The 25,427-nt window shown below is 47.5% G+C and overlaps 3 protein-coding genes across 3 annotated transcripts; all 3 read right to left on the reverse strand.

The window, feature by feature from the left end:
• Window positions 1–279: 279 nt before the first annotated feature.
• Window positions 280–1,263, reverse strand: LOC137838508 (uncharacterized). The gene is made up of 2 exons (XM_068647753.1): window positions 856–1,263; window positions 280–783 (listed from the first exon to the last, which is right to left on the reverse strand). Exons 1-2 carry the CDS (start codon window positions 1,261–1,263, stop codon window positions 280–282), a joined length of 912 nt encoding a protein of 303 aa, XP_068503854.1.
• A 1,513-nt stretch (window positions 1,264–2,776) lies between these two features.
• Window positions 2,777–3,514, reverse strand: LOC137838509 (uncharacterized). Its single transcript, XM_068647754.1, has one exon. The coding sequence runs from the start codon at window positions 3,512–3,514 to the stop codon at window positions 2,777–2,779; it is 738 nt and encodes a 245-aa protein (XP_068503855.1).
• Window positions 3,515–21,682: 18,168 nt separating this feature from the next.
• LOC137838510 (uncharacterized) lies at window positions 21,683–22,279 on the reverse strand. Its single transcript, XM_068647756.1, has one exon. It carries the CDS (start codon window positions 22,277–22,279, stop codon window positions 21,683–21,685), a length of 597 nt encoding a protein of 198 aa, XP_068503857.1.
• Window positions 22,280–25,427: the final 3,148 nt, after the last annotated feature.

The following is a 25,427-nucleotide window of genomic DNA, read 5'->3' on the forward strand; positions in this document are numbered from 1 at the left end:
TCTTAGTCTTCTTGCCCTCCTCTGGCTCTGCTGGGAGGATCCCATCCGTCAGTTATCGCCTGTAAGGGGTCATCCAAGTGTCACCTTCCTCCAAAGCGCATACCTGTACACTCCTTTCTTCACCTAGCGAGGCTACGTAAGTACTGATGCAAGGTGCCCTCACCGTCTCTTGACTCAACGAGCGATGACTCCTTGGTTTTCCTCTCGTTTTACTAATGTGAAGGACGTCTACCCTGTTGTCTGCAACGAACTTTCGCGGCGTCTTGAGGGTCTCTTGTATTACGGTCCTCTGCTTTCCCCCCTTGCCTGAGCTGGCCAGCTTGGCAAGCAGGTCGCTCTGGCATTTTGCTCCCTGGGGACGTGCACCAGCTCAAACGCAGTGAAGGCTCTTTTCAATACCTCGACGTACTTCAGATACGCAGCCATCTGTGGGTCTTTCGCTTGGTATCCCCCTGTTACTTGTCTTGTGACTAATTGTGAGTCACTATTTGCCAAGAGGCTCTGAGCACCCATCTCTTTGGCCAAAAGCATCCCGGCAATCAACGCCTCGTACTCCGCCTGGTTGTTGCTTGTCTTGAAGGCGAAGCGCAAAGCCTGTTCGATTAACACCCCATTAGGTCCTTCCAGGATTATTCCAGCGCCGCTCCCTTGCTGGTTGGAAGATCCATCCACTGAGAGCATCCACTGTGCCCCTGCTTCCACCTCTTGAGGATCTCCTCCTAGTGAAAGTTCTACTACAAAATCTGCATAGACTTGGCCTTTGATGGATCCCCGGGGCTCGTACTAGATGTCAAATTTTGACAATTCCACCGCCCAGCGTACCATCCTCCCGGCCACGTCTGGCTTCTGGAGTACCTTCTGGATGGGAAGGTCCGCCATTACCACCGCCGTGAAACTGTGGAAATAGTGGCGAAGCCTTCGTACTGAGAATACTACTGCCAGTGCCGCCTTCTCTAGCGACTGGTATCTTGACTTTAGGCCTTGCAGAGCCTTGCTTACGAAGTATATTGGCCTTTGTACTTGGTCTTGTTCTTGGACCAGTACAGAGCTAATAGCCCATTTTGTTACTGCAAAATATAGGCGGAGGGGGACGCCTACTTGTGGCTTGCAAAGCACGGGTGGCGTCGCCAAGTACTCCTTCAGCTTGAGGAACGCTGCTTCGCACTCGTCTGTCCACATAAAACGACTATTCCTCTTGAGGCATTGGAAATAGTGGTGCCCCTTTTCCCCACCAGTTGATACGAATCTCGACAATGCTGCCATTCGCCCCGTCAGTTATTGAACCTCCTTCACTGAAGTTGGGCTCCTCATGGCGATGATGGCCGCACACTTGTCAGGGTTCGCTTCTATTCCTCTTTCCGTGAGCATGAAACCTAGGAACTTTCCTGCCTCTACACCGAAGACACACTTCTCTGGGTTCAACTTTAAGTGGTACTTAGATAACGTGGTGAACAACTCTTCCAGATTAGCTGCGTGTCGACCCCTTTCGCTCGAGGTCACCACCATGTCGTCTACGTAGGCCTGAACGTTTCTTCCTAGCATCGGTTCAAGGATTTTGTCCATCAATCTCTGGTAGGTGGCGCCTGCATTTTTCAAACCAAATGGCATTACCTTATAACATTAGCTACACGTATCTGTCATAAACGCCGTTTTGCTTTCGTCCCTGGGATGCATTTTGATCTGGTTGTAACCTGAGAATGCATCCAAGAAGCTCAGCATCTTGCAGCCCGAGGCACTGTCTACTAATGTGTCAATGTTGGGGAGTGGGTACGAATCATCCGGGCATGCCTTGTTCAGATCTGTGAAGTCCACGCACATCCTCCACTTCCCATTTGTCTTCTTAACTAGGATTACGTTGGCCAACCACTCCGAGTATTGTATCTCCCTGATGTGCCCAGCGTTCAACAGCTTCTGAGTCTCTTCCTTTACGACGAGACATCGCTCCTCGTTGAACTTCCTCCTTCTCTGCCGCACAGGGTGGGCCTTTGTGTCCATGGTAAGGCGATGGGACAAGAAATCTGGGTCGATACCTGGCATGTTTGCCGCGGTCCATGCAAATGCGTCTAAGTGCCGCGAGATCACCGTCGTTACCTCTCTTCGTTCTTCCTGGCTCAAGTGGCGTCCTAATTTGACCGCCTTGCCCCCTATTTGTCTTTCCACCGCGTTGTCCTATGGTTGGGGTTGATCACGCTGCACGCTTGCCGGACGAGACTCGTTCACGGGATCCTCTTCCATAGGCGTTGCCTCATCGGGTGTCGCCCCCTCGGACCCTTCTTCCATAGGCGAGGCGCCACGGCGTCTTCCCTTTGTGCATGCGTCATCTACAGGCATTACCACTATAGGCGAAGCATCGTCGGGCATGGATTCCGCCGGCGTCGCCTTTTCTACGGATCCTAACTCTACTGAAGAACTTGAGACGGGTGGTCGTTCAATTTACCATTACCACTCCTCTCTTTGTTTTTAAGCTCTTCTCATAGCAATTTCGGGCTTCTTCCTGGTCTGACTTGATGACTATCACTTTGCCGCTAAGGTTTGGCAACTTCATCTTCATGTGGCGAGTGGAAGGTACTGCCCTCAATCTGTTTAGGGCGGGTCTTCCCAACAAAATGTTATAGGCTGAGTTGGCGTTAACCACCAAGTATCGGATACTTTCGGTACGTGACGTCGTCCCATCAGTGAACGTCGTTCTCAACTCCAAGTACCCACGTACCTCCACTGGGTTATCTGCAAACCCGTATAAGCATCCGGTATAAGGCCTCAAGAGGTCTGGGGACAACTACAGCTTGTTGAAGGTTGTCCAGAACATGACATCTGCGGAACTCCCCTGGTCGACGAGAACCCTATGTACCCTTCTTCCTACTGTTACTACTGAGATGACCACGGGGTCATTGTCGTGCGGGACGACATCCCGTAGGTCAGCCCTTGTGAACACAAGGTCTGATTCCCAAGGGTCGTCTGGAAATTCTTCTGCCACTGAATTCACTGACCTCACATACTTCTTCCGTTGAGAGGCAGTGGGCCCTCCACTGAAAAATCCACCAAAAATGGTGTGAACCTCTCCATGGAACGGCATCTCGTGTGCCTGGCCCTCCTCTTGTACTGCCGTGGCTGTCGTCGTAAGGGACCCTGTGAGGTAATCCTTTAGGAAACCGCTCTTCACAAGTTCATCCAACTGATAGCCCAACGCCAAACAGTTGTTAATATGATGTCCAAAAGCTTCGTGGAATTCGCACCACGACTCCTTGTGGGGTCCCAGAATATTGTCAGACTTCGCTGGTGGCATCAACCTGTCCGCTATGTTGGGCACAACGATGAGGTCTTTGAGCTCCACCACAAAGTTGTGCCTCAGTGATCTACTCCCCTCTCTCCTTCCTTCAGCTCGGGTCCTTGGCGGGGCCCTCCTCGCCTCGTAGGTGCGCTTTCTGTCTGGGCCCCTTCTCTCTGTGGCAGCTTCGTGAACCCTAGCAGGTTGTGTGCGTATCTGCGCCCTTGGTCGCGCAGGTGCAGCAGGCATGCACTACTCGTATGCCTCGTGATGTGATTCCACTAGCCATATAGAGAAAGGTTCTTGACCTTCTTAGGAATCACCTTGAGTTGGACATTATAGAGGCACTTTTCTTAGAGTTTGATCATTGTTCTAAGACAAGAACTCACCAAAAACTAGTACCAATTCCCAAACTCATTTGGATGAACCAATTATAGTCAAATTGAACCAAATAAAAGAGGTAGAATTAAGAAGTACCGAACAGAATTGCATAAGAACACATTTCAACCGAACAAAATGAATTTAGAAGGCAAAGAACAAAACATAGGTGCTGGAAAATTAAGAACAGCCGAACCAAAAACAAGACAACAAGCTTAGAACAAAGAATTAACAAAGAAGAAAGGAAGGAGAGAAGAAATGCTCATGAAGATGGAAGGAGGATGGATGATCTCGCCACTAGAAGTGTGGAATGCTCCTAGATGAGAGTGATGTCGCCACTTGAGGACTCCATTGATCCATCAAGATAAGACTAGAGAAGAAGGCTCAAAGCTCTCCAAAGTTCACTCAAAATTTGAGTAGAGTTTTCTTAGATTAATTCCAATCTGAAAAATACAAAGAGAACACCTCTATTTATAGCCTAAGGTGCTGAAATATAAGCTACACAAATTAAAAAAACTCCCTCCCAAAAAGCTTATAGAATTTGCGCCTAAGACAAAGCATGAGGAAGGTGTGACCTCTTCCTTCACTTTGGCACCTCCTTTTCTACTCCTACACCTATCTACTGACACACCCCCCCTGAGACTCCTAACTAAAGACTAAAAGATGCTTTAACAATAGAGGTTTCTAATGTTTCCCTCTAAGCACCTTCAACAATATTCTTTATTATTTAATACTTGGCCTTGCCCTTCATGAGATGAACTTGGGCTTTTTGGGCTTTGGCCTTCTTGGGCTTGGGCTTGGGCTTCATCTTTTGCAAAGAATAATAAGAAGAACTTTAAATGTGAGGGCGAATGATCTTGTCCTTCATTATTAAAAGCCTTCTTTATTTGATTCGCATCATACTCCCCGAGTTGGAGAGAATTCGCCCACGAATTCTGAATCCCTGCATATAACAAAGTCAGTTTACTTTTACAATCAAAAGTGTAAGAAAAAGGAATACATGACTTAGCGGATGGAACCAAAGGGATTTCAGAAAAGGAGGTCCTATAAATCGACCAAGTTGGAAAAATTTGTTTGGGAATGATGATGTTTTTTGGAAAAAGACCTCTTAAATGGTGAAACCCATTAGGAGGTATGAAAAAATCATCCCTAACATATTTTAACCAAGTTGGTGTTGAAATAGGAACCTTGGGTAATGAAAAAGATAAAGAAGAAGAAGACCTTGGAGGGTCCATTTGAGGTATAGCACGAGACAACATGATGGATTTAGAGGAGAAAATGGTGTGACTCGGTGTAGTACTTACTTCTTTTTCTTTCTCATATTCTCTTTTAGTTTTCATTTTTATTTGGTCCTCATGAACCTCTTTGGGAGAGAGGGGTTTTAATATAACCTTGCGCCCTAGGAAGGAAAAAGACATTGTATTGGATAGGCCATCATGTAAAACATGTCTATCATATTGCCAAGGCCTTCCTAAAAGAAGATGAGAAGCTTCCATGGGCACAACATCACATAAAACCTCATCTTTATACTTTCCTATTTCAAAGTTAATGAGGACTTGTTTATTCACCATGATTTCACCTACTTCACTAAGCCATTGTAATTTGTAGGGCTTGGTATGAGAGATAGTGGGTAAGGCTAACTTCTCCACAACTCTTGTACTAGCCACATTAGTGCAACTTCCCCCATCAATAATCAAGGAACATAACTTGTTGTTGATAAGACATCGGGTGTGAAAAATATTTTCTCTTTGAGTATCATTCAAAGATTTTGGAATTGTGCCCAACATACGTCTTATCATCAATAAGTCACCTTCACAAGGACTTTCACTCTCATTTTCACTTGATGGTCTAGAAGGTGAAGAATGCCTAGGGGAATTGGAATCATGCTCACTAACTACAATGCCTTCATGCATGTACATACTTCGTTTAGAAGGGCAATTAGCAGCAATGTGACCATATCCCAAACATTTAAAACACTTTTGACTAGACGATTTAATTGGGGATTTAGGCCTAGAAGTAGATGGCGTAGGATCCTTGGGTTTGAAAGAAGAATCTTTGTAAGGATGTTTAGAAAAAGAATTTTTGTTTCTCCAAGACTTGGAGTAGTATCCATCATTGGAAGCATTTTTGAAAGAGTTTTTCTTAGCAAGTTGGGCTTCCACCTTCATTGCAAGATGAACTAAAGAGCCCAATGATGAATACTCTTGTAACTCAACAATGTCTTGAATATCCTTCCTAAGACCACTCACAAACCTAGCAATCATAGCTTCCTCACTTTCTTCTAATTCAATTTTAAGCACAAGCGTTTCTAGCTCCTTATAATATTCATCCACATTTAGCGTGCCTTGTTGAAACCGTTGGAGTCTCAACATGAGGTCTTTCCTAAAATGTGGGGGTACAAACCTAGCGCGCATTTGATCCTTTAAAGAGTTCCAAGAGTCCACGGGAGGACACTTGTGATAGATAATGTCCTTTACAATTCCATGCCACCATTTCATGGCATAATCACTAAACTCTAAGGTGGCTAGCTTAAGCTTATGCTCATCTTGGATCTCATGGATCTCAAATATTTGTTCACACTTAGCCTCCCAATCTAAATATACATTAGGATCACTTGAGCCATTGAAACAAGGAAGCTTGACCGAAGGTAGCCTAGCCTTTGCATCTTGGTAGTAGCCATTGCCATAGTGAGGTCTCTCCCCTTGGTTGTGATGTCTATGTCCAAGGAATTGGGGTGGAGTTCTCCTTCTCCTATGGTCCTCTTCACAGCCTATGTCATTGGAAGAACCTCTTGTTGAAGGTCTATGTGAATGATGCCCATCATGGATAGAAGGAGATGGTCTAGCTTGTTGGACCTCTATCTTTTGCATTTTCTCTTCCAAGCGTCTAATAGTTCTTTGTGCTTCATGTAATTCACCAAGGATTGAAGCTTTGGAAGGAGAATTCTGCTTGTATGATGCATCACTTGAAAATCCAGCCATTTGTAATTAAAAACAGCAAACACACAAAAACAGCAAACAAGTTAAGAAACAAAATTAGCAAAATGTAATTCACCAAGGATTGAAGCTTTGGAAGGAGAATTCTGCTTGTATGATGCATCACTTGAAAATCCAGCCATTTGTAATTAAAAACAGCAAACACACAAAAACAGCAAACAAGTTAAGAAACAAAATTAGCAAAAACAGTGAGTGTTTTAAGCAAAATGCCGAAGTGAATTGAGGCAGAAAAAGAGGTCACTCTCAAAGAAATAATGTCCTTGCACCAATCTGATCTTGAGGTCTTGGAATCCTCAAATGAAAGATGTCAAAGCAAGCACACCAATCTCAAAGGCAACCACCACAAAACCAATGAAACAATAAAGACAAACAAGAAAAGGTATAAGCAAAGAAAGGTAATGACAAAAGGAATACTATATGTAAGACAAACTCAAAGATTAAAGAATGAAAGACAAGCAAGAAAATAAAGAACTCAATGAGGAAAGAAGGCACACCAAAAGAGTCCTAGAGAAAAGTACTAGAGTAGATTTAAAAAACAAAAACAGAACTACAAGAAAACAATGTTGTATGCAAACTGTGCTATGTTTACAGATTTAACTGGAACAATTGAAAGCGAACTGGAATGTGAAAAATTAACCACACAAACTTCAATGTCTCAACTCAATAATGGCACTGGAACGAACTAAAAACAGTAAGCCAATTGAGAGAAATAAATTTTTCAAAATTTCTGCCCAATTACCGTCTTTTTTTCGGCAGTAATGTACACTTTTCGTATTTTATTTATCATTTTTTGTGTACTTGGAATTTTTTTGTACTTCTTTTTGCTATGCTTTTGTAACACTTTGAAGAATGTAAATCCAAATTTTCACAATTTTCCAGTGAGCCAGTTAATTGCAGTAAATTGAAAACAGTAGCACGTTTGTAAGAAAACAGAGGAACCTAATTAGGAATAAAAAACAGTAAGATGAACTAGCAAAGACATAATGGAAATTGTGTAAAAAGGAACTTGTATAGGTCTAGAATACAAGCATGAACTCAAACTAAAACAGAAAATGCACAAAGGATCAATATCAATTCAGAAAATTATATGACACCAAAGCAAGAAACAATCAAAGCAATAAAAGTACTACTAGAAGTAATGACAATTATGGAATAACATGACTAAGACAAAACTTGACATGATTACAAAATTAAAAGACACATCACAAAATTTAACAACAAGTGAAAGGAAGCTTAAGGTAAACTCTAGGAAGGATGATGCCATTCCAAAAGAGCAACCATACTCATAAGAATTATGAGTGCCATAAACCTTTTCACAAGCACTTGGTGTAAAAGAAAAACAGCAAGAATACTCAATTAAAATTCTAAAACAGAAACTTAAATAGCAAGAAAATTAAAGAGCTCTTGAAATTAAAGTGCACACAACTCAACAATTAAACAAGAAGAACCTAAGACTCGTGATACCACATGATGTGATTCCACTAGCCATATAGAGAAAGGTTCTTGACCTTCTTAGGAATCACCTTGAGTTGGACATTATAGAGGCACTTTTCTTAGAGTTTGATCATTGTTCTAAGACAAGAACTCACCAAAAACTAGTACCAATTCCCAAACTCATTTGGATGAACCAATTATAGTCAAATTGAACCAAATAAAAGAGGTAGAATTAAGAAGTACCGAACAGAATTGCATAAGAACACATTTGAACCGAACAAAATGAATTTAGAAGGCAAAGAACAAAACATAGGTGCTGGAAAATTAAGAACAGCCGAACCAAAAACAAGACAACAAGCTTAGAACAAAGAATTAACAAAGAAGAAAGGAAGGAGAGAAGAAATGCTCATGAAGATGGAAGGAGGATGGATGATCTCGCCACTGGAAGTGTGGAATGCTCCTAGATGAGAGTGATGCCGCCACTTGAGGACTCCATTGATCCATCAAGATAAGACTAGAGAAGAAGGCTCAAAGCTCTCCAAAGTTCACTCAAAATTTGAGTAGAGTTTTCTTAGATTAGTTCCAATCTGAAAAATACAAAGAGAGCACCTCTATTTATAGCCTAAGGTGCTGAAATATAAGCTACACAAATTCAAAAAACTCCCTCCCAAAAAGCTTCTAGAATTTGCGCCTAAAACAAAGCATGAGGAAGGTGTGACCTCTTCCTTCACTTTGGCACCTCCTTTTCTACTCCTACACCTATCTACTAACACACCCCCCCTAAGACTCCTAACTAAAGACTAAAAGATGCTTTAACAATAGAGGTTTCTAATGTTTCCCTCTAAGCACCTTCAACAATATTCTTTATTATTTAATACTTGGCCTTGCCCTTCATGAGATGAACTTGGGCTTTTTGGGCTTTGGCCTTCTTGGGCTTGGGCTTGGGCTTCATCTTTTGCAAAGAATAATAAGAAGAACTTTAAATGTGAGGGCGAATGATCTTGTCCTTCATTATTAAAAGCCTTCTTTATTTGATTCGCATCACCTCGCCCTCTGAGGCAATGTGTTCCAACGCTCATCGCCTCACTTCAGCAAAGGTCTTGGGAAGCTTGCAGTTAAGCTACTTACCGAAAGACCTGGGTCGCACCCCCTTCCTAAATGCGTATACAATCATGGGTTCATCGGTGGTACCCACCCTCACCACCTGTGCTCCAAAGCGGCTTATGTATTCCTTCAGGGTCTCACCTTGGAATTGTTTCACGTCGAAAAGGTCGTATGAAACTGGAATTGTCTCACCTTGGAATTGTTGGCTAAATACTGTTCTCTGAACAGCCGCGAGAGCTGGGCGAAAGACGTGATGTGGCCCTCTAGAAGGCTGATGAACCAATCCATAGCCATTCCCGTCAACGTGCTCATGAAAAGCTTGCACCTCGCGGCGTCAGAACCGCCCACCAACAACATCTGCGTGTGGAACGCCGTGAGGTGTGCCTCAGGATCCTCCACCCCTGTGAAGATTACCTTGGGCCCCGTGAACGTACTGGGTATCGTCGTCTCCAGGATTGCCTGCGATAATGGTGTTGTGAATTCCCTAGGTGGGGATGCGGCCTCAGGTTCATCTCTGCCGCGCCACCCACGGCGTAACAACTTGTTGGTACGATGGAGTTCATCGTTTCTTGCTTGAGAGGCTGCAAGATCCGCTCGCATGCGATCCTGCTCTACCTTCGCGCCGCCATTGCGTCCTGCAGCCCTTGCATCATGCCCATAAGTTGTTGCATGGTCATTTCTTCACTCCTAGCGCGTGCTGGTCTCGTGGTCATGGTTTTCTGGAAATTTTCTTAACTTTTATAAGTTTTAAGAACTGGAACTGAGAATCTTGTGTGGTGGGACTGATGTTTTAGATCGGCCCCATGGTCAGCGCCAAATGTTCTGGCCGACTGACCGGGATCGTCTACGTACGTGGCTTGTCCTTGCGGGCTAAGGCACCTTCGTTCGGCTCTATCTGTGAGTACCTGAAAAGAAGTGAACAAATGGGCGCCCTCGCGGCCGTTTGCACTCCGACGATCAAGTCAGCTAGCGAGAAACATCAAAAAATGCACTGAATGACTGAAATTGTGTAACTAGAACGGGGTTGCCCCAGTTGCCTTGTGCTCACTGTGAGTGCGCCGCGAAAGCAACTAGGGTTTCTCTCTGTGTAACTGTGTGAATTTAGGTTAAAAACTCGGTCCCCTTTTCAAACGCCCAAGGTCCCTTTTTATACATCTCTCATGTTTAAAACGTGTTAAAGCGCATTGAAAGCGTATAAAAATATTCCTTGGAACGTTAGAATCTTAACTGAATTAACGCGTACCTTAGCAAACTTTCACTGAAACATTTAATGAGCACGTGCGTATTTCCACATGCTCTTCTGACTTGATCGTTATTCTGCGCAAAGGGTCCCGCAGCGCCGCAACCCAACTTAGGGTTATTCCATCGGGTGAGCCCTCTTTCCTTCGAAATGCTTCTGGCACGTGGGTTGACTTTCTGGGTGGCAACTCATGCGTCTCAATCACTAGTCGCTCGCCCCGGGGGTGTATCTACCTTTCTCTCATACCAGGCATGTGGTTCTCCCCTGGTCATGGCCCTCTCATGGGTCGTATCTGTCCCAGGGTTTCCCAGTAGTGGCGTGGGTACTTCATGAGTCAGAATACCCTCTACTGGTGCTAGAACTTATGGCCTTGAAGCCACCTTTCTCTTCTCCTTGTCACTGTTCTGAACTCTCGAGGCCCGAAGCCTCCTTGCGATGTCTTAGCTTGGCGATGCTTTAACCTGGCGGTGCCCTTGCTTGGCGATGCCTCTCTTGGGCGATGCCACTCTTGAGCGACGCCTCACTTAGGCGATGCCTCAGCGAGGCGATGACCCGAGCGGTCAACCTGTTGACTTTCTTCCATGGGTCCCTGGAGGGGTTCCACCATGTGTTGACTTTGACCTTTGGTCAACGCCCGGGGACGGGACGGTACACAACCTAAAATCAAAACAGCAACACAATTCTATATAGATTCCTACACAAAATATGAAAATAAGAAGCTCAAGAACAATTTGAACATTTTGCACCGAATGAATTGCTTCAAATAGCACCTAAATTAAATTAAAAAGCAAAAAACAACAAGATAACATGAAGAAGTGAAGAACAACACGGAAATAAGAAGAACACTAACATAAAATTTTAAGAAGACACTTAGCTCTTGTAGAACCATAGCTCTGATACCAAATGATGGATTTGTGTCTCCTTTCTTGCGCTTTTTTGTTGATGAATGCGGAAGCTCCATGGATTGATGGTGGAACAAGGCTTTCCTAGGAGTGATGTTAACCTTGGAGGTGCATGAGAAGTTTGAAGAGTAGGAGTGGTTCGGCCAACTCCCTTTGTAGGTGACGGTTGAAGATTAAAAGCCTATTCCTAAGAGAGTTTAGGCAAGGAGTGAGAATGTCACAATTTTGGCAGCATTTCACTATTCAATTAATCTTGTCAAAACATGAGGCAGGCTCCTCCTTTTATAGCCTAAGGAGGACCGAAAATGAATAGCCAAATGGGAAGGAAATTTAAACCAAATGAAATGAAGTTGGCGCCTAATGCAAGCACACATGACAAGCGTGACATGGTGTGTCTCATGTGATGCTATTAGGCCTAAAGTGACTGGCCTTAGTTAGATTTGGAGTTTCTAGAAACCCTAATCTAACTTTGGTTGGATTTTAGGAGCCAAAATTCATCCTAATTACAAATTAAACAATTTTACAAAAGAAAATTCCTATACTACTTTGACAAGAATTTAAAGACTATGCTACGCTTGATTTTGGACCTCTTGTGATGAGAATCAAATAAAGGAGGCTTTTATTAAAGAAGGAAGAGGACATTCGCCTTCACATTTGAAGTTCTTCCTTCTAGTCTTCTCAAAATTAAAAGAAGACATAAAATAAAGATGAGGCCCAAGCCCAAAGCCCAAGCCCAAGCCCAAAAAGACCAAAGCCCAAAAAGCCCAAGTCCATCCCATGAGGGCCAAGGCCAAGCATTAAATAAAATAACATCATTTGATTTACTCTTGTAGGAGGTGTAGATATTAAATAAAGGAGTATGAATATGTAAAATAAAGTCACATTGTCCATGTGACTTAGGAGACTAGGTGTAGGTGTAGTTTTTAGCAGGTGTCATAGTAGAAAAAGGTCACACCTCCCATGTGACTTGTTTTTGGTGGGAATTTCAAATGAGTTTTATTTGAATTTTCCCACCTATTTTCCTGCCCCCTCACACTATAAATAGAGGTGTGGGTTCTTGTAAAATTCAGATTTGAATTTTGAATTAGAGAAACTATACTCAATTTTTGAGAGAGAATTGGAGAGCTTAGTGCCTTCCTCACTTAGTCTTATCTTGAGAGTTCTATGGTTACCTCAAGTGGCGGCTTGCACACTCATCTTGGAGTCTCCATCCTCTAAGTGGCGTGATCATCCAACCATTCCTCCATCTTCATGAGCTTTCTCTTCTCCTTCCTTCCTTCTCTTTTTATGTTCATGTCTTAGCTTGCTTCCTTGCTTTTTTAGTTCGGTATTCTAGCTTCCTTGCTGTTTTGCTTCGGTCATTTTATTTATGTTGTTCATCTTTGTTTCTTCTTCCTTTTCTAGCTTAATTGTTCGGTGCAATTCTGTTCTTAAGTTTTTTGTTCGGTGCCTTTGCCTTTTCTTTCATTTTGTTCGGTTCAATTTGACAATACATGGAACTTCCACATGAGTTTGGGTTTTTGGTACTAGTCTTGGTGAGTTCTTGATCATAGAACCTTGATCCAATTCTATCTTAAAGTGCCTATCTCATATCCAACTCAAGATGATTCCTAAGAATGTCAAGAATCATTCATATTGTGCTATTGGAATCATATCATCTTGGAACATGTAGAGGTAAGGTTCTCTGCCATCAGTGGCAGTGTTCCAATCCTCATCAAGCCTCTTAGCCATGGCCCTTGTAGTTGGCCCAATATGTCTTGATGTTTGGCTCTCTTTTGGGTTGGTGCTTGGCCCTCTTCCATCACTCTCTATTTGCCTCGACAAAGTGAAACAATCCTCAGTATCATGTCCATATGTTCTATTAAAGTAACACCGAGCATTCTGATTTCTTCCCATATCTTTTTTCGTTCTTTCTGGGGAGCGTAACAATTTAGCAGTATTGACATCTTTCACAATCTCTTCTTGTGACATCACTAATTTTGAGGCCTTCCACTTAAACCATTTTCCCCTTCTTTCACTTATTATTCTATTCCCCGCATATGGTGATGAGAATTGTACCGCCCTGGTGGTCGGGTGTGATGACGTGGCATCCTGCTACAGTGTAGGCGTGTTGACAAGGCGCCAGGTTGGCAGATAGGAAGGAAGTCGGGAGGCACGCGTAGTCGCCGATTGTTAAGTTGGCGTGTTCCGATTTCCAGATTACCAGAATAGGCGATCGCCAGGTTGAAGTTGAAGTCGCCAGATGCAGACCCAGGCGACCACGCAGTCGAAGATCGCCAGAACAAGCACATCGCCGAAGATGAAGGAGAAGCAGATTATGAAGGCGGCCGGCGAGACCACAGGGAAGGTGTATGAAGGCCCTAACTCGCCAGTTCCAGTAGAGATCGCACTCCTAAGTTAGCTATGCACTGGGCAGTACCATGCATAGGTAACTTAGCCAAAATAAGAGTAGAAGCAGCGCCAAGTCAGGGAGCCTCCAGATGATGGCACGTGTACGGTTGGATGCGGGCCACGTGTCCAAGTCTGCAACTGCCAGGAGAGAGAAAGCCACCAGGTATATAAGAGCTCTTAACAAACTTTCTGAGGTACGCACGTTCAGTTCATACACTTTACGCTTGCGAGTGATAGAGCTGATTGTGAGAGAGGATTTGCACGGTTCTCGTTCTTAGTATTTGGTGATACCGTCCCTGACTTGAGCGTCGGAGTGCGATCGGCCGCAGCGGCGCCGTATCGTTTCTTTGCAGGTTCTTGAGATAGATCCCGAAGAGGAACGGAGGTGAGAAGCGGTGCGCACGTCGATCCTTTGACGAGGCATTCTCCAGCGCTCCGGTCAACAGGCAGGATCATCAGGCGCCCACCGTGGGGCCGTGTAAAACTTGCTCCCATCCACAGCGTGAGTTCGTGGAAGTTTTCGAGGTTTTCTGCGTGGTTGTGTGCTGGTGCAACCGTCGTTCGCAGTTTCTTTGAGTTTCGTTTGGCGAGTTTGCGTTTTGTACCGTTTGTTTGGTTTTCGATCGGTGGAGTGAGGTCTCTTGTTCCTTGCTCGCAATCTGTTTGGTGGAAGTTCGAGTTCTTTTGTGGTTTTCTGCGAAGGTTTGCGGTGTTCTTGAGTTCTTGCGCAGTTTCTTGAGTTTTCTCCGTTTGATCGCTGATTCGATCGTGGTTGAAGTGTTGTTTGCTGTATTCCTGTGGTTCGCTGAAGTTAATGAGAAAAATGAGAAGCAATCGTTCCAGTCCCGTGGCGCCTGTCGCTGCTGAAGGCGACGCCGCCATGACCATGGCGCAGATGGCAGAAATGATGCGCTCGTTGCAGGCAACCGTGGAAGCCTCGCGCGTAGAGCAGGCAAGGATACATGAGGACCTGGTCGCCTCTCGCGCCAGGAACGAGGAGCTCAGCAAGGTGACTGAGGAGCTGCGTCGAGCTCTTCAGGAGCAGCAAGGACGTTCTTCTGCTGAAGAGGTGGCGCCGTCTACGCCACCTCGTGTTTTCCCAATGCCTTTTGTTCAGGCGATTACCGACACGCCTATTCCCACTAGCGTGGTTCCGGTTAAAGCTGTTTTTACCGGCGTGGAGGACCTAGAGGCTCACCTGACCACGTTCCACACGCAGATGATGCTGTCGGGAGGGTCAGACGCCGTCTACTGCAAGATGTTCGTGAGTACGCTCCAGGGAACGACGATGGAGTGGTTTGTGAGCCTGCCTAACGGCCACATAACCAATTTTCAACAATTCTCGAAAATCTTTGTCGAGCAGTACATTATGAATAAGGCACCGCCCAGGGTGTCCTATGATCTGTTTGATATAAGGCAGTACCATGGGGAGTCCCTTAGAGACTACCTCAATCGCTTCGGAGCGCAGATGGTCAGATCGCCGGCCAAGGATGAAGAAATGCTGGTCTATGCCTTCAAGAAGGGCGTGCAGCCAGGGCCATTCTGCGAGGCCTTGATCAGGGCTCATCCAGCGACGTTTGCTGAAGTCAGGCGACTTGCGGTGGCCCACATCGCCGACGAGAGTGAAGTCGCCGAGAAGAGAGGCAGCGTGGCTCCCGCCAGGCCACGCGCCCAGACCAGGATCCAGCCGCAGAGGGTGCTGGAAACAGCGGCGGCGGCCAGGAAAGACCAGAGGACTCGCTATCCTTACGATAGGAGAAATAAGGGAAGAAGCCAAGCGCGCCAACAACCAGCACGCCAGCAACCAGCACGCCGGGAGTACAATCGCCCGCTTAAGCACAAATTCGTCATGGGACTAGCGGACCTGATCGCTATCCCTAACATATCTGCTAGGTTGAAGGCGCCCGAGAAGGTGGGAGACAAGGTGCTGGGGTCAAAGCCAGACGCCTGGTGCGAGTTCCACCAGTGTTTTGGCCACAACCTGGACTCGTGTTTGTCTTTAGGATACCAGCTCGACGATCTGGTTAAGAGCGGGTTCCTAAACGACTATCTGCTGGATAGAAGGACGGGGGGAGCGTCGAGTTCCCAGCCAGCAGGTGGAGAAGCCCAGCAACACGAGATGCCTATCCACGGGGAGATCCACACCATTGCATGGGGTTTCTCAGGTGGTGGATGCACCGCATCGCAGAGGAAAAAGTATGCGCGATCGGTGATGGCAGTAGACATGTTTGAAGATCACTCGCCGGAAGTGGACATTACGTTCACCAAGCAGGATCTTCGGGACGTTGTGCCTCATGACAACGATCCCATAGTTATTTCGTTGATCACAGCAGGGAGGAAGGTCCACAGAGTTCTGGTGGACCAAGGAAGCTCGGCAGACGTGATGTTCTGGCCGACTTTCACGCAGCTGGAATTGCCCCTTGACCAGCTAAGGCCCTATGGAGGGTGCTTATATGGGTTCGCTGGCGACCAGGTGGAGGTCAGGGGGTACATTGAGCTGAGAACCACGTTTACAGATGAGGCTGGGTCGAGGACGGAGAAAATCAAGTACCTCATCGTAAACGCCCCTTCAGCATATAACATTCTGTTGGGAAGGCCCACTCTTAACAGGATAGGCGCCATTCCGTCGACACGACACATGAAGGTGAAGTTGCCGTCCATGGAAGGGGTGGTGATCACGATCAAGTCTGATCAGAAAGAAGCGAAAAGGTGCTATGAGAATAGCCTGAAAAACAAAAGATCAGTGAGCTATGTAACGACCACCCCACCTCCCGGTGTGAAGCCCAGGCCGCCGGTAACAGAGGAGGCCGCCGGAAGGGATGTAGAGATGGTAGACGCTGAGCTGGGGGAGGGGAATGCTGGCCTGGAGGAGGAAGAGGCGCGGAATCGCCCCGAGGAAGCAAGGGAACAGGGAATCGCCAGGGCGATGATCGCCAGAGAATCCAGGCCCAAACCTGTCGAGCAGTGGCTCGAGAAGGAGATCGGAGGGAAAGTTTTCAAGCTCGGAAGATCTCTGGAGGTCGATCTCCAGGACCAGATCGCCAAGGTGATTGAGCGGCATCTGGACGCGTTTGCTTGGTCCGCTTCGGACATGCCCGGGATCGATCTCGACTTCTTGTGCCATCATCTGGCGATGGACAACATGGTGAGACCAGTGCGACATAGGAGAAGAAAATTCAATGAAGAGAGGAGGCAGGCGATCAGGGACGAGACACAGAAACTCCTCGCTGCAGGCCACATCAGGGAAGTCCAGTACCCTGAATGGTTGGCAAATGTCGTACTGGTGAAGAAGAGTAACGGGAAATGGCGCATGTGCGTCGATTTCACCGATCTGAACAAAGCTTGCCCAAAGGACTCGTATCCTTTACCAAGCATTGATGCTCTGGTTGATAGTGCTGCAGGGTGCAAGCTGCTGAGTTTCCTGGATGCCTTCTCGGGCTATAATCAGATAAAGATGCATCCCATGGATGAAGAAAAGACAGCCTTCATGACGGAGAGGTCGTGCTACTGCTATAAGGTGATGCCGTTTGGGCTGAAGAACGCGGGGGCCACGTACCAGAGGTTGATGGATCGAGTACTTGCACCAATGCTGGGAAGGAACGTGAAAGCCTACGTCGATGACATGGTCGTGACCTCGCAGGAGAAAAGCAAGCACGTTGCGGACTTGGAAGAATTGTTCACGACGATCGCCAAGTTCAAGTTGAAGCTCAACCCGGAGAAATGCATTTTCGGCGTGGAGGCTGGAAAGTTTTTGGGTTTTCTCTTGACTGGAAGGGGGATAGAAGCTAACCCAAACAAGTGTGCCGCCATCTTGGCGATGAGAAGCCCGGCTACAGTGAAAGAAGTCCAGCAGCTGACAGGTCGGATGGCAGCCCTATCTCGCTTCGTGTCAGCTAGCGGAGAAAAGGGGCACCCCTATTTTCAATGTCTGCGGCGCAATAACAAGTTCGCTTGGACGAAAGAATGCGAGGAAGCTTTCGTCAAGCTAAAAGAGTATCTGGCGAGCCCGCCGGTTCTGTGCAAACCGCTGGCGGGAATCCCTCTCAGGTTGTATTTCGCTGTGACTGAGAGGGCGGTGAGTGCGGTGCTCGCCCAGGATCAAGATCAGGCTCAGAAGCCTATTTATTTTGTGAGCAAGGTGTTGCAGGGCCCAGAAACGAGATATCAGGCCCTGGAGAAGGCTGCGCTGGCTGTGGTGTTTTCGGCGAGGAGGTTGCGCCACTACTTCCACAGTTTCACAATACTGGTGATGACTGACCTGCCCATCCAGAAGGTCTTGAAGAAACCTGACGTTGCGGGAAGAATGGTGAAGTGGGCAGTGGAGTTGTCAGAGTTTGACATTAAATATGAGCCCCGGGGCCCGATCAAGGGGCAAATCTTTGCAGATTTTGTGGTCGAGCTCTCATCAGAGGCGACGCGGGTTGAAGGAGACGGTTTCCGTTGGGTACTCTCGGTGGATGGATCGTCGAACCAGCAGGGTAGCGGTGCTGGAGTCATATTGGAAGGGCCCAACGGCGTGCTGATTGAGCAATCTTTGAGGTTTGCCTTTAAAGCCAGCAACAATCAAGCAGAGTATGAGGCGCTGATCGCCGGGATTTTGCTGGCCAAGGAGATGGGAGCTAGGGTGCTGATGGCTAAGAGTGACTCGCTACTAGTCACAGGGCAAGTAACAGGCGAATTCCAGGCTAAAGATCCACAAATGGCGGCTTACTTGGCGTATGTGCAGGAATTGAAGAGTTCCTTTGCCTCTTTTGAAGTAGTACATGTGCCCCGAGAGCAGAATGCCCGAGCTGACTTGCTTGCTAAGCTCGCCAGCTCAGGCAAGGGGGGTAGGCAGAGGACGGTGATTCAAGAAACTCTGAAGACGCCGAGGGCATTTGTAGCAGATCACCTGGTCCTTCAGATAAGCAAGTCGACGGAGAGAGCGGCGAGAAGCCATAAGTCCTTGACACAAGAAACTCTGAGATCGCCGAGAGTTAGAGCATGTCGAGGAGAGAAGGTGAACGTGATGCAGGTCTGCGCCGCCCATGAGCCAGACACTTGGATAACACAGTACAAGCGGTGCTTGGCAGATGGCCTCCTCCCGCTGGATCCAACAGAAGCTAGGAAGGTAAAGAAAAATTCCAGCAAGTATACATTGATTGATGGCGATCTGTACAGGTTTGGGTTCACTCACCCACTCCTGGAATGTATACACGGCGAGAAGTGCACGAGAATTATGGCAGAGCTCCACGAAGGTATATGCGGAAGCCACGTCGGGGGTCGAGCTCTGGTCGCGAGGACTCTCCGTGCAGGCTACTACTGGCCATCCATGAGAGAAGATTGCAAGAAATATGCCCAATGTTGTAAACAATGCCAGCAGCACGCCGATTGGCATAAGGCACCTCCCGAGGAGTTGAAGTCGATCTATAGCCCTTGGCCGTTTCATACTTGGGGAATCGACATCCTGGGACCTTTCCCGCTGGCGATCAGGAAAATGAAGTACTTGGTGGTGGCGATTGAGTATTTCACCAAATGGATTGAAGCAGAACCAGTGGCCCAGATCACCGCACACAAGATCGAAGGTTTTGTATGGAAGAACATTGTGTGCCGATTTGGAGTGCCTAAGCGCCTGGTGTCAGATAATGGGACGCAGTTTGCAAGCCACCTGTTGAAGAAGCTTTGCGAAGGGGTAGGAATTCAACAAGTGTTTGCATCCGTCGAGCACCCTCAAACAAATGGCCAGGTGGAATCAGCTAATCGGGTGTTATTGAGAGGTTTGAAGAGAAGGCTTGAGAAAGCCAAGGGAAGTTGGGCTGAGGAGGTGCCCCGTATAGTCTGGGCGTACCACACCACCGAGCAGTCAGGAACCCATGAGACCCCGTTTAGCTTGGTCTATGGGTGTGACGCCATGATTCCGGTGGAGATCCAGGAGAGCTCGCCGAGATTCCAGAACTTTGTAGAGGAAGACTCGAATGAAGAGAGAAGGCTGAACCTGGATCTGCTGGATGAGGTCAGGGAAGAGGCGAGGCTGAAGGCTGAGGCGGTGAAGAGGAGGATCGAGCGAAGATACAACTCAAAGGTGATGCCAAGGCAGTTTACAGAAGGCGACTTGGTGATGAGGAAGGCCCACCAGTACGAGATGGAGAATAAATTGTCACCCAAGTGGACTGGACCGTTCAGAATAACCGAGGCGCTCGGGAACGGAGCCTACCGCTTGGAAACGCTGGAAGGAGGGGCGATTCCTCGCACCTGGAACGCCACACACTTGAAGTTGTACTATAGTTAAGAGCTTTGTAAGTAAAGACAAACACAATGTTATATTACAATGTCTCTGTTAAAATAGTTTGAAGGGGGCACTCTTTTTTCCCTAAGAAGAGTTTTCGAAGTATAAGGTGTTTTCAGATTGCATGTGTGCTATTTTCGAAAGTTTCGAAGAAAGACCTTGTCATTTGTACATGATTTAAGGCAAGAAAAGATATATCGCGTGCTTTCTAAAAAGTTTTAAGTCCTCATCGTTTTTCGGCGATCGGAGGCACCAGTTAAGTTTTAAAGTCCTCATCGTCTTTCGGCGATCGGAGGCACCAGATGAAAGACCTCAACGCCCTCGCGCGTCCTGAAGCAAGTAAAAGACCTCCTCGCCGTCGAGCGAGTGCAGGCGAGAAAGAGAAAAGGTCCTCCGTGTTTCTGGGAGCGAGAAGATGTAACTACTGGGGCAATGTAGAGGCAAGTTAAAGACCTCCTCGCCGTCGAGCGAGTGCAGGCGAGAAAAAAGAAAAGGTCCTCAGTGCATCCAGGGGGGAGGAGATGTACACCCTGGGCAAGTTGAGGCACCATATAAAGTCCTTATCGCCGTTGTGCGAGCTAAGGCCAGTTAAAGACCTCCTCGCCGTCGAGCGAGTGCAGGCGAGAGAAAGAAAGGTCCTCAGTGCATCCAGGGGGGAGGAGATGTACACCCTGGGCAAGTTGAGGCACCAGATAAAGTCCTTCTCGCCGTTGAGCGAGTTAAGGCCATTTAAAGACCTTCTCGCCGATGAGCGAGTTCAGGCGAGTAAAAAGTCCTTCTCGTCGATGAGCGAGTTCAGGCGAGTAAAAAGTCCTTCTCGCCGATGAGCGAGTTCAGGCGAGTTAAAGACCTTCTCGCTTACATGCGAGCGTAGGCAAGATAAAATCCTTCTCGTCTCGAACGAGTTTAGGTATGGCGAAGCGGGTGGAAGAAGCTTGAAAGGTGGCTAAGGTAGGTTCGAAGAGAACGCCTAGTCAGCCGGTTTTTGTTCTGAAGTCCAGGAGGGTAAAGAGAGGACCCCGAAGGGCGTCCCTGCTCCCAGATAAAGAAACGATCGCCAAAGCATAAGGCTAGGAAAGGCTGATGTTACCAAGAGGTCTTGGCGATCGGGAAAAGTTCAAACACGGCGAGAAGGTTGAAAGACTTGTTTGATAAAGCAGGTCGAGTGGGACGTTGTTTGAGCCAATGATTGAGTTACAGTTCGTTGCTTGGAAGGTATTCTTATGATAAGGTTAGTGCCTCAAGAGTACAAGTTGTTTAAAGTGGTTATTGCTTAAAGTTTGAATTGGCTCGAGGCAGTTACGTCAAAAGTCGTATTCGCAAAATTGTTAAGTTAAATCCGACAGAGTTAAACATACAAAGAAGGCTAAAGCGCTTAAAAGGAGTCAGGGGAGAGAATATCCAAGTTTTGTGATTGAAATAAGTATCTGTTCAAAACATATATGCACGAGTTTTTATTACAAGGTATATACAAGGGAAATTATAAAGTAGCAGATGAGGTGGAATTGATTAGTCTTCGGCGGGAACGACCTTTCCATCTACTACTTCGTTGTTCAACGACACCATGCTGAGGTCGAGATCGGGGAATAGGCATGCGAATTGTTCCCGAGCGGCTTCGAATCCAGCAGCCAGAATCTGAGCAGAATTTAGCTTAAGTTCTTCAGTTTGACCTTGAAGTTCTTCAAACTGTTTCTTGAGCTCCTTGTTCTACTGCTCCAGCTCTTCAACCTGTTTTCGGAGTTGTTCGTTGGTTTCTTGAGCATGGAGAAGGTCGTCAGTGACCTTCTTGGTTTCCGTTTGAGCTTGGGCCAACTCGGCAGCCACCTTCCCTTTTTCCTTGTTTGCCTCGGTGAGATCAGCCATGGCGTCGTCCCTCGCTTTTTCTACTTGCCCAAGTAGCTTCTCGCGATCGATTGACCTTTGCTCCAGTTTTTGTACCTCAGCGGCACCAGCTTGAATGTGAGCCTCCAGGTCGCTCGCCTTGGTGCGAAGAGGCACGATCTTGCTTTCTAGCTCGACTTTCTCTTGGGCAAGATCATGAATTTTGCGGCGAAGGTCAGTGGCCTCCTGGCGCGCCAATCTGATCTCGGTGCTCATCGCGTCTTCTACTCGGGAGTGTTCCATCTCCGCGAGCGTCAGATTGGCAGACAACTTCTCCACCTCGAGCCTCATAGTGCTATTGTCGGTCTTGAGGTTGAAGAGATCATCTTGAAGCCTCCTGGTGGAGCTCTCCACAGCCCTCGTTATGATCGCGGGGATATCCTCTGCAATGGTTTTCAACTTGGCGGTTAGGGGTTCCCACATCCTTGTAACTTCGAGGGAAAGGTTTGCTGCTTGGAGAGGCGCCGGGGGGCTTGTTGAGGGTTCTCGCCGCCACCTTCCTTAGCAATATTTTCAGTGGTTGCTTCCTGGCGTGGCGACGCAATCGGGGATTCGGTAATTAGGATTGGAGAGGTATGAGCAACCTCATCCCCGATTGGAACGTTTCCTGCAGCTGAAGTGTTTGAAGGGGGGCCCCCTCCTGCTGACATATGTGGCGTAGAGGCGCTTGAGGGGTCCTCCAAGAAATTTGGCTCTTGGGCCTCAGCTGCAGGTGACGCAGTGGCCAGTGGAACTGCATGGACTGGTGATGAAGGGGCTTGTGGTGTTGGCGATGAGGGAGGAGGAGCAGGCGTTGATGGTGGTGTTGAGGTTGGAAGAGGGGGTTGAGCAGGTGGAGAAGATGGTGCCACCCTCTTCCTTTTCGTGACAAGGCCATCCTCTGTGACCTCGTCGTCCTTTTCTTCCTCCTCTTGGACGATTTGGGGGGCTTTTCGCTTAGGCCTCTTAAGGACCAGTTTCTTGCGCTGGGTGGGTTCCTTGGGCGGTGATCGCCCATGAACGATGGCCTTCTCGACCGCCGAGTTGGGCACCGTTTGGGAATCGGTCGCCAACCCGTGGTTTCGGGCGAGCGCCTTTAAGTCGGCGAGCATGTTTTTACCCAACATGGTGTCTGCATGAAACGAAAATGCATGAGTTAGCTCGGAGAAGAAAAAGATAAGTGTAAGAGGTAATGAAACAACAAAACAGGTAGTATATGCAGAAAAGGTAAAACCAAAGTCTTGTGCGTATCGCACAAGACGCCCAGAAGCAGTATCAGAAGCAGTATCAGAAGCAGTATCAGAAGCAATATCAAAGCAACAGTTTGGATGTCCTAACCTATTTGGAATTCTAGCTGGTCCTCAAAGAATTCGAAGGAGTTCAAGGTGGGGGTCAGGAATGTTATATTGGCATCCGACACCCTCTTCCAGAATAGACAGAGGTCTCTGTCCAAGGCTCCCATGCTATCAGGACTTCTGGGCCTCCTGAAGCAGCTCTTGGACTCCTTTTTCCCCTTGTCCACCCAGTACAAGGGGAAGCCATCAAGGAGGGAGGTGTCCTTGTCGTTTGCACGTACTTGGATGAACTTCCCCTTCCAGTCTTTGTACGATTGCTGGAAGATGGTAAAAATGGATCTCCCAGCAATTGCATTCAAGCTGACCCACAGGCGGTCTCCTGGGTGCTTGGCCTCAAAAAGGAACAAAAATACGTCCACCGACGCGGGCAACCCCAGGTGGTCGCATGTTATTTGAAAGGCTCGAACAAACGCCCAGCTGTTGGGGTGAAGCTGGGCGGCAGCAATGTTGAGCTCGGTCAAGAGTTCCCTCTCAAATCGGGTGAGAGGGAACCTGAGCTTGACCTTCTTGAAGAAAGTTGTATAGACGAAGCAGAAGGGCCCGTCGGCGCTTACTCTGTCATCAGCGCACACTGGCAGAGCGGCGGGGCAAGGCAGCACCATCATCTTCTCGTCGTGCTCCTTGTGAAACGATTGATAGGCCTCGTCCCCCTTGGTCAACCGCAAAACTGCTCCCGCAGTGTTCACCGACGAGGTCTCCTTCGGAAGGGTTGAGTTCGCCCAGGGGTATAGCGTTTTGAAGTCTGGCAGAGGGACGGGGGCTCCTCCAGCGTTAGATGGAGTCGCCTGGGCCAGGGCAGATTGGGAAGATGCATGCCTCTCAGCCTGCGAAGAGGAAGCACCACGAACTTGTGTTGGGTCGTGTGCTTGTGAAGGAAGGTTTCGTGCTGAAGGAGGTGGGTTCGGGGTAATCTTGGTGCGAGTCATGATAGCAACTGCAAAGGAAGAAGAAAGAAAAAATAATCAGGAGGGTTACAAAGGCTGACTCGATCATAGAAGGAAGGTGAAAGACGAACGAATGTAAGTTCGTTGCGACGATCGACAAAGCCCTAAGTTACGCAGAAGGAGAAATGGAAAAACAACCCACAGCGTATGCACCAGGCAGTTACAAGATGATGCAAATCGGTGAAAATGCAAGGAAACCCAGCAGATGAAGGAAAGTAGTTACCTTTCGATGATCAGGAAGACGGTGAAGGGAGATGGTGATCTAGAGCGTCGAGGAACGTCGAGAGCTTTCGCAGAAGGAAGTGAGAGCGTTTGCAAGCACGAAGGAAAGTGATGGAACAGTGGGGCGTAATGGGTTTAAGGGTTTTCGAAATGATTTTAGGAAGCGCTAACGGCAGATGAAGATAGCCGTTGATGAAAGCCACGTGTCGAACGATGAGTGAAGGGGTTGGTGGAGCGTCAGAGCAGCAGAAAGTACAATCGCTTGGAATTCTGCGTCAGTGCCACGTGGGTCGGTGTTAACGAAGGCTCTTTCAGTCTTTTCGCTAGACAAGTCTTCGCTTAAGACTGGGGGGCTTGTGTACCGCCCTGGTGGTCGGGTGTGATGACGTGGCATCCTGCTACAGTGTAGGCGTGTTGACAAGGCGCCAGGTTGGCAGATAGGAAGGAAGTCGGGAGGCACGCGTAGTCGCCGATTGTTAAGTTGGCGTGTTCCGATTTCCAGATTACCAGAATAGGCGATCGCCAGGTTGAAGTTGAAGTCGCCAGATGCAGACCCAGGCGACCACGCAGTCGGAGATCGCCAGAACAAGCACATCACCGAAGATGAAGGAGAAGCAGATTATGAAGGCGGCCGGCGAGACCACAGGGAAGGTGTATGAAGGCCCTAACTCGCCAGTTCCAGTAGAGATCGCACTCCTAAGTTAGCTATGCACTGGGCAGTACCATGCATAGGTAACTTAGCCAAAATAAGAGTAGAAGCAGCGCCAAGTCAGGGAGCCTCCAGATGATGGCACGTGTACGGTTGGATGCGGGCCACGTGTCCAAGTCTGCAACTGCCAGGAGAGAGAAAGCCACCAGGTATATAAGAGCTCTTAACAAACTTTCTGAGGTACGCACGTTCAGTTCATACACTTTACGCTTGCGAGTGATAGAGCTGATTGTGAGAGAGGATTTGCACGGTTCTCGTTCTTAGTATTTGGTGATACCGTCCCTAACTTGAGCGTCGGAGTGCGATCGGCCGCAGCGGCGCCGTATCGTTTCTTTGCAGGTTCTTGAGATAGATCCCGAAGA

The sequence above is a fragment of the Phaseolus vulgaris genome, chromosome 4 (assembly GCF_000499845.2).
Source record: "Phaseolus vulgaris cultivar G19833 chromosome 4, P. vulgaris v2.0, whole genome shotgun sequence".
NCBI lineage: Eukaryota > Viridiplantae > Streptophyta > Magnoliopsida > Fabales > Fabaceae > Phaseolus > Phaseolus vulgaris.

Bases quoted from the DNA above. Each gene is read 5' to 3' on its own strand.
- LOC137838508 (XM_068647753.1), bottom strand. From the start codon at position 1,263: ATGGCAGCATTGTCGAGATTCGTATCAACTGGTGGGGAAAAGGGGCAC. The intron at 784-855 runs GTACTCCAGAAG...TTTGACATCTAG, and splicing joins CGGACCTTCCCATCCAGAAG to TACGAGCCCCGGGGATCCAT.
- LOC137838509 (XM_068647754.1), bottom strand. From the start codon at position 3,514: ATGCCTGCTGCACCTGCGCGACCAAGGGCGCAGATACGCACACAACCT.
- LOC137838510 (XM_068647756.1), bottom strand. From the start codon at position 22,279: ATGTGGGAACCCCTAACCGCCAAGTTGAAAACCATTGCAGAGGATATC.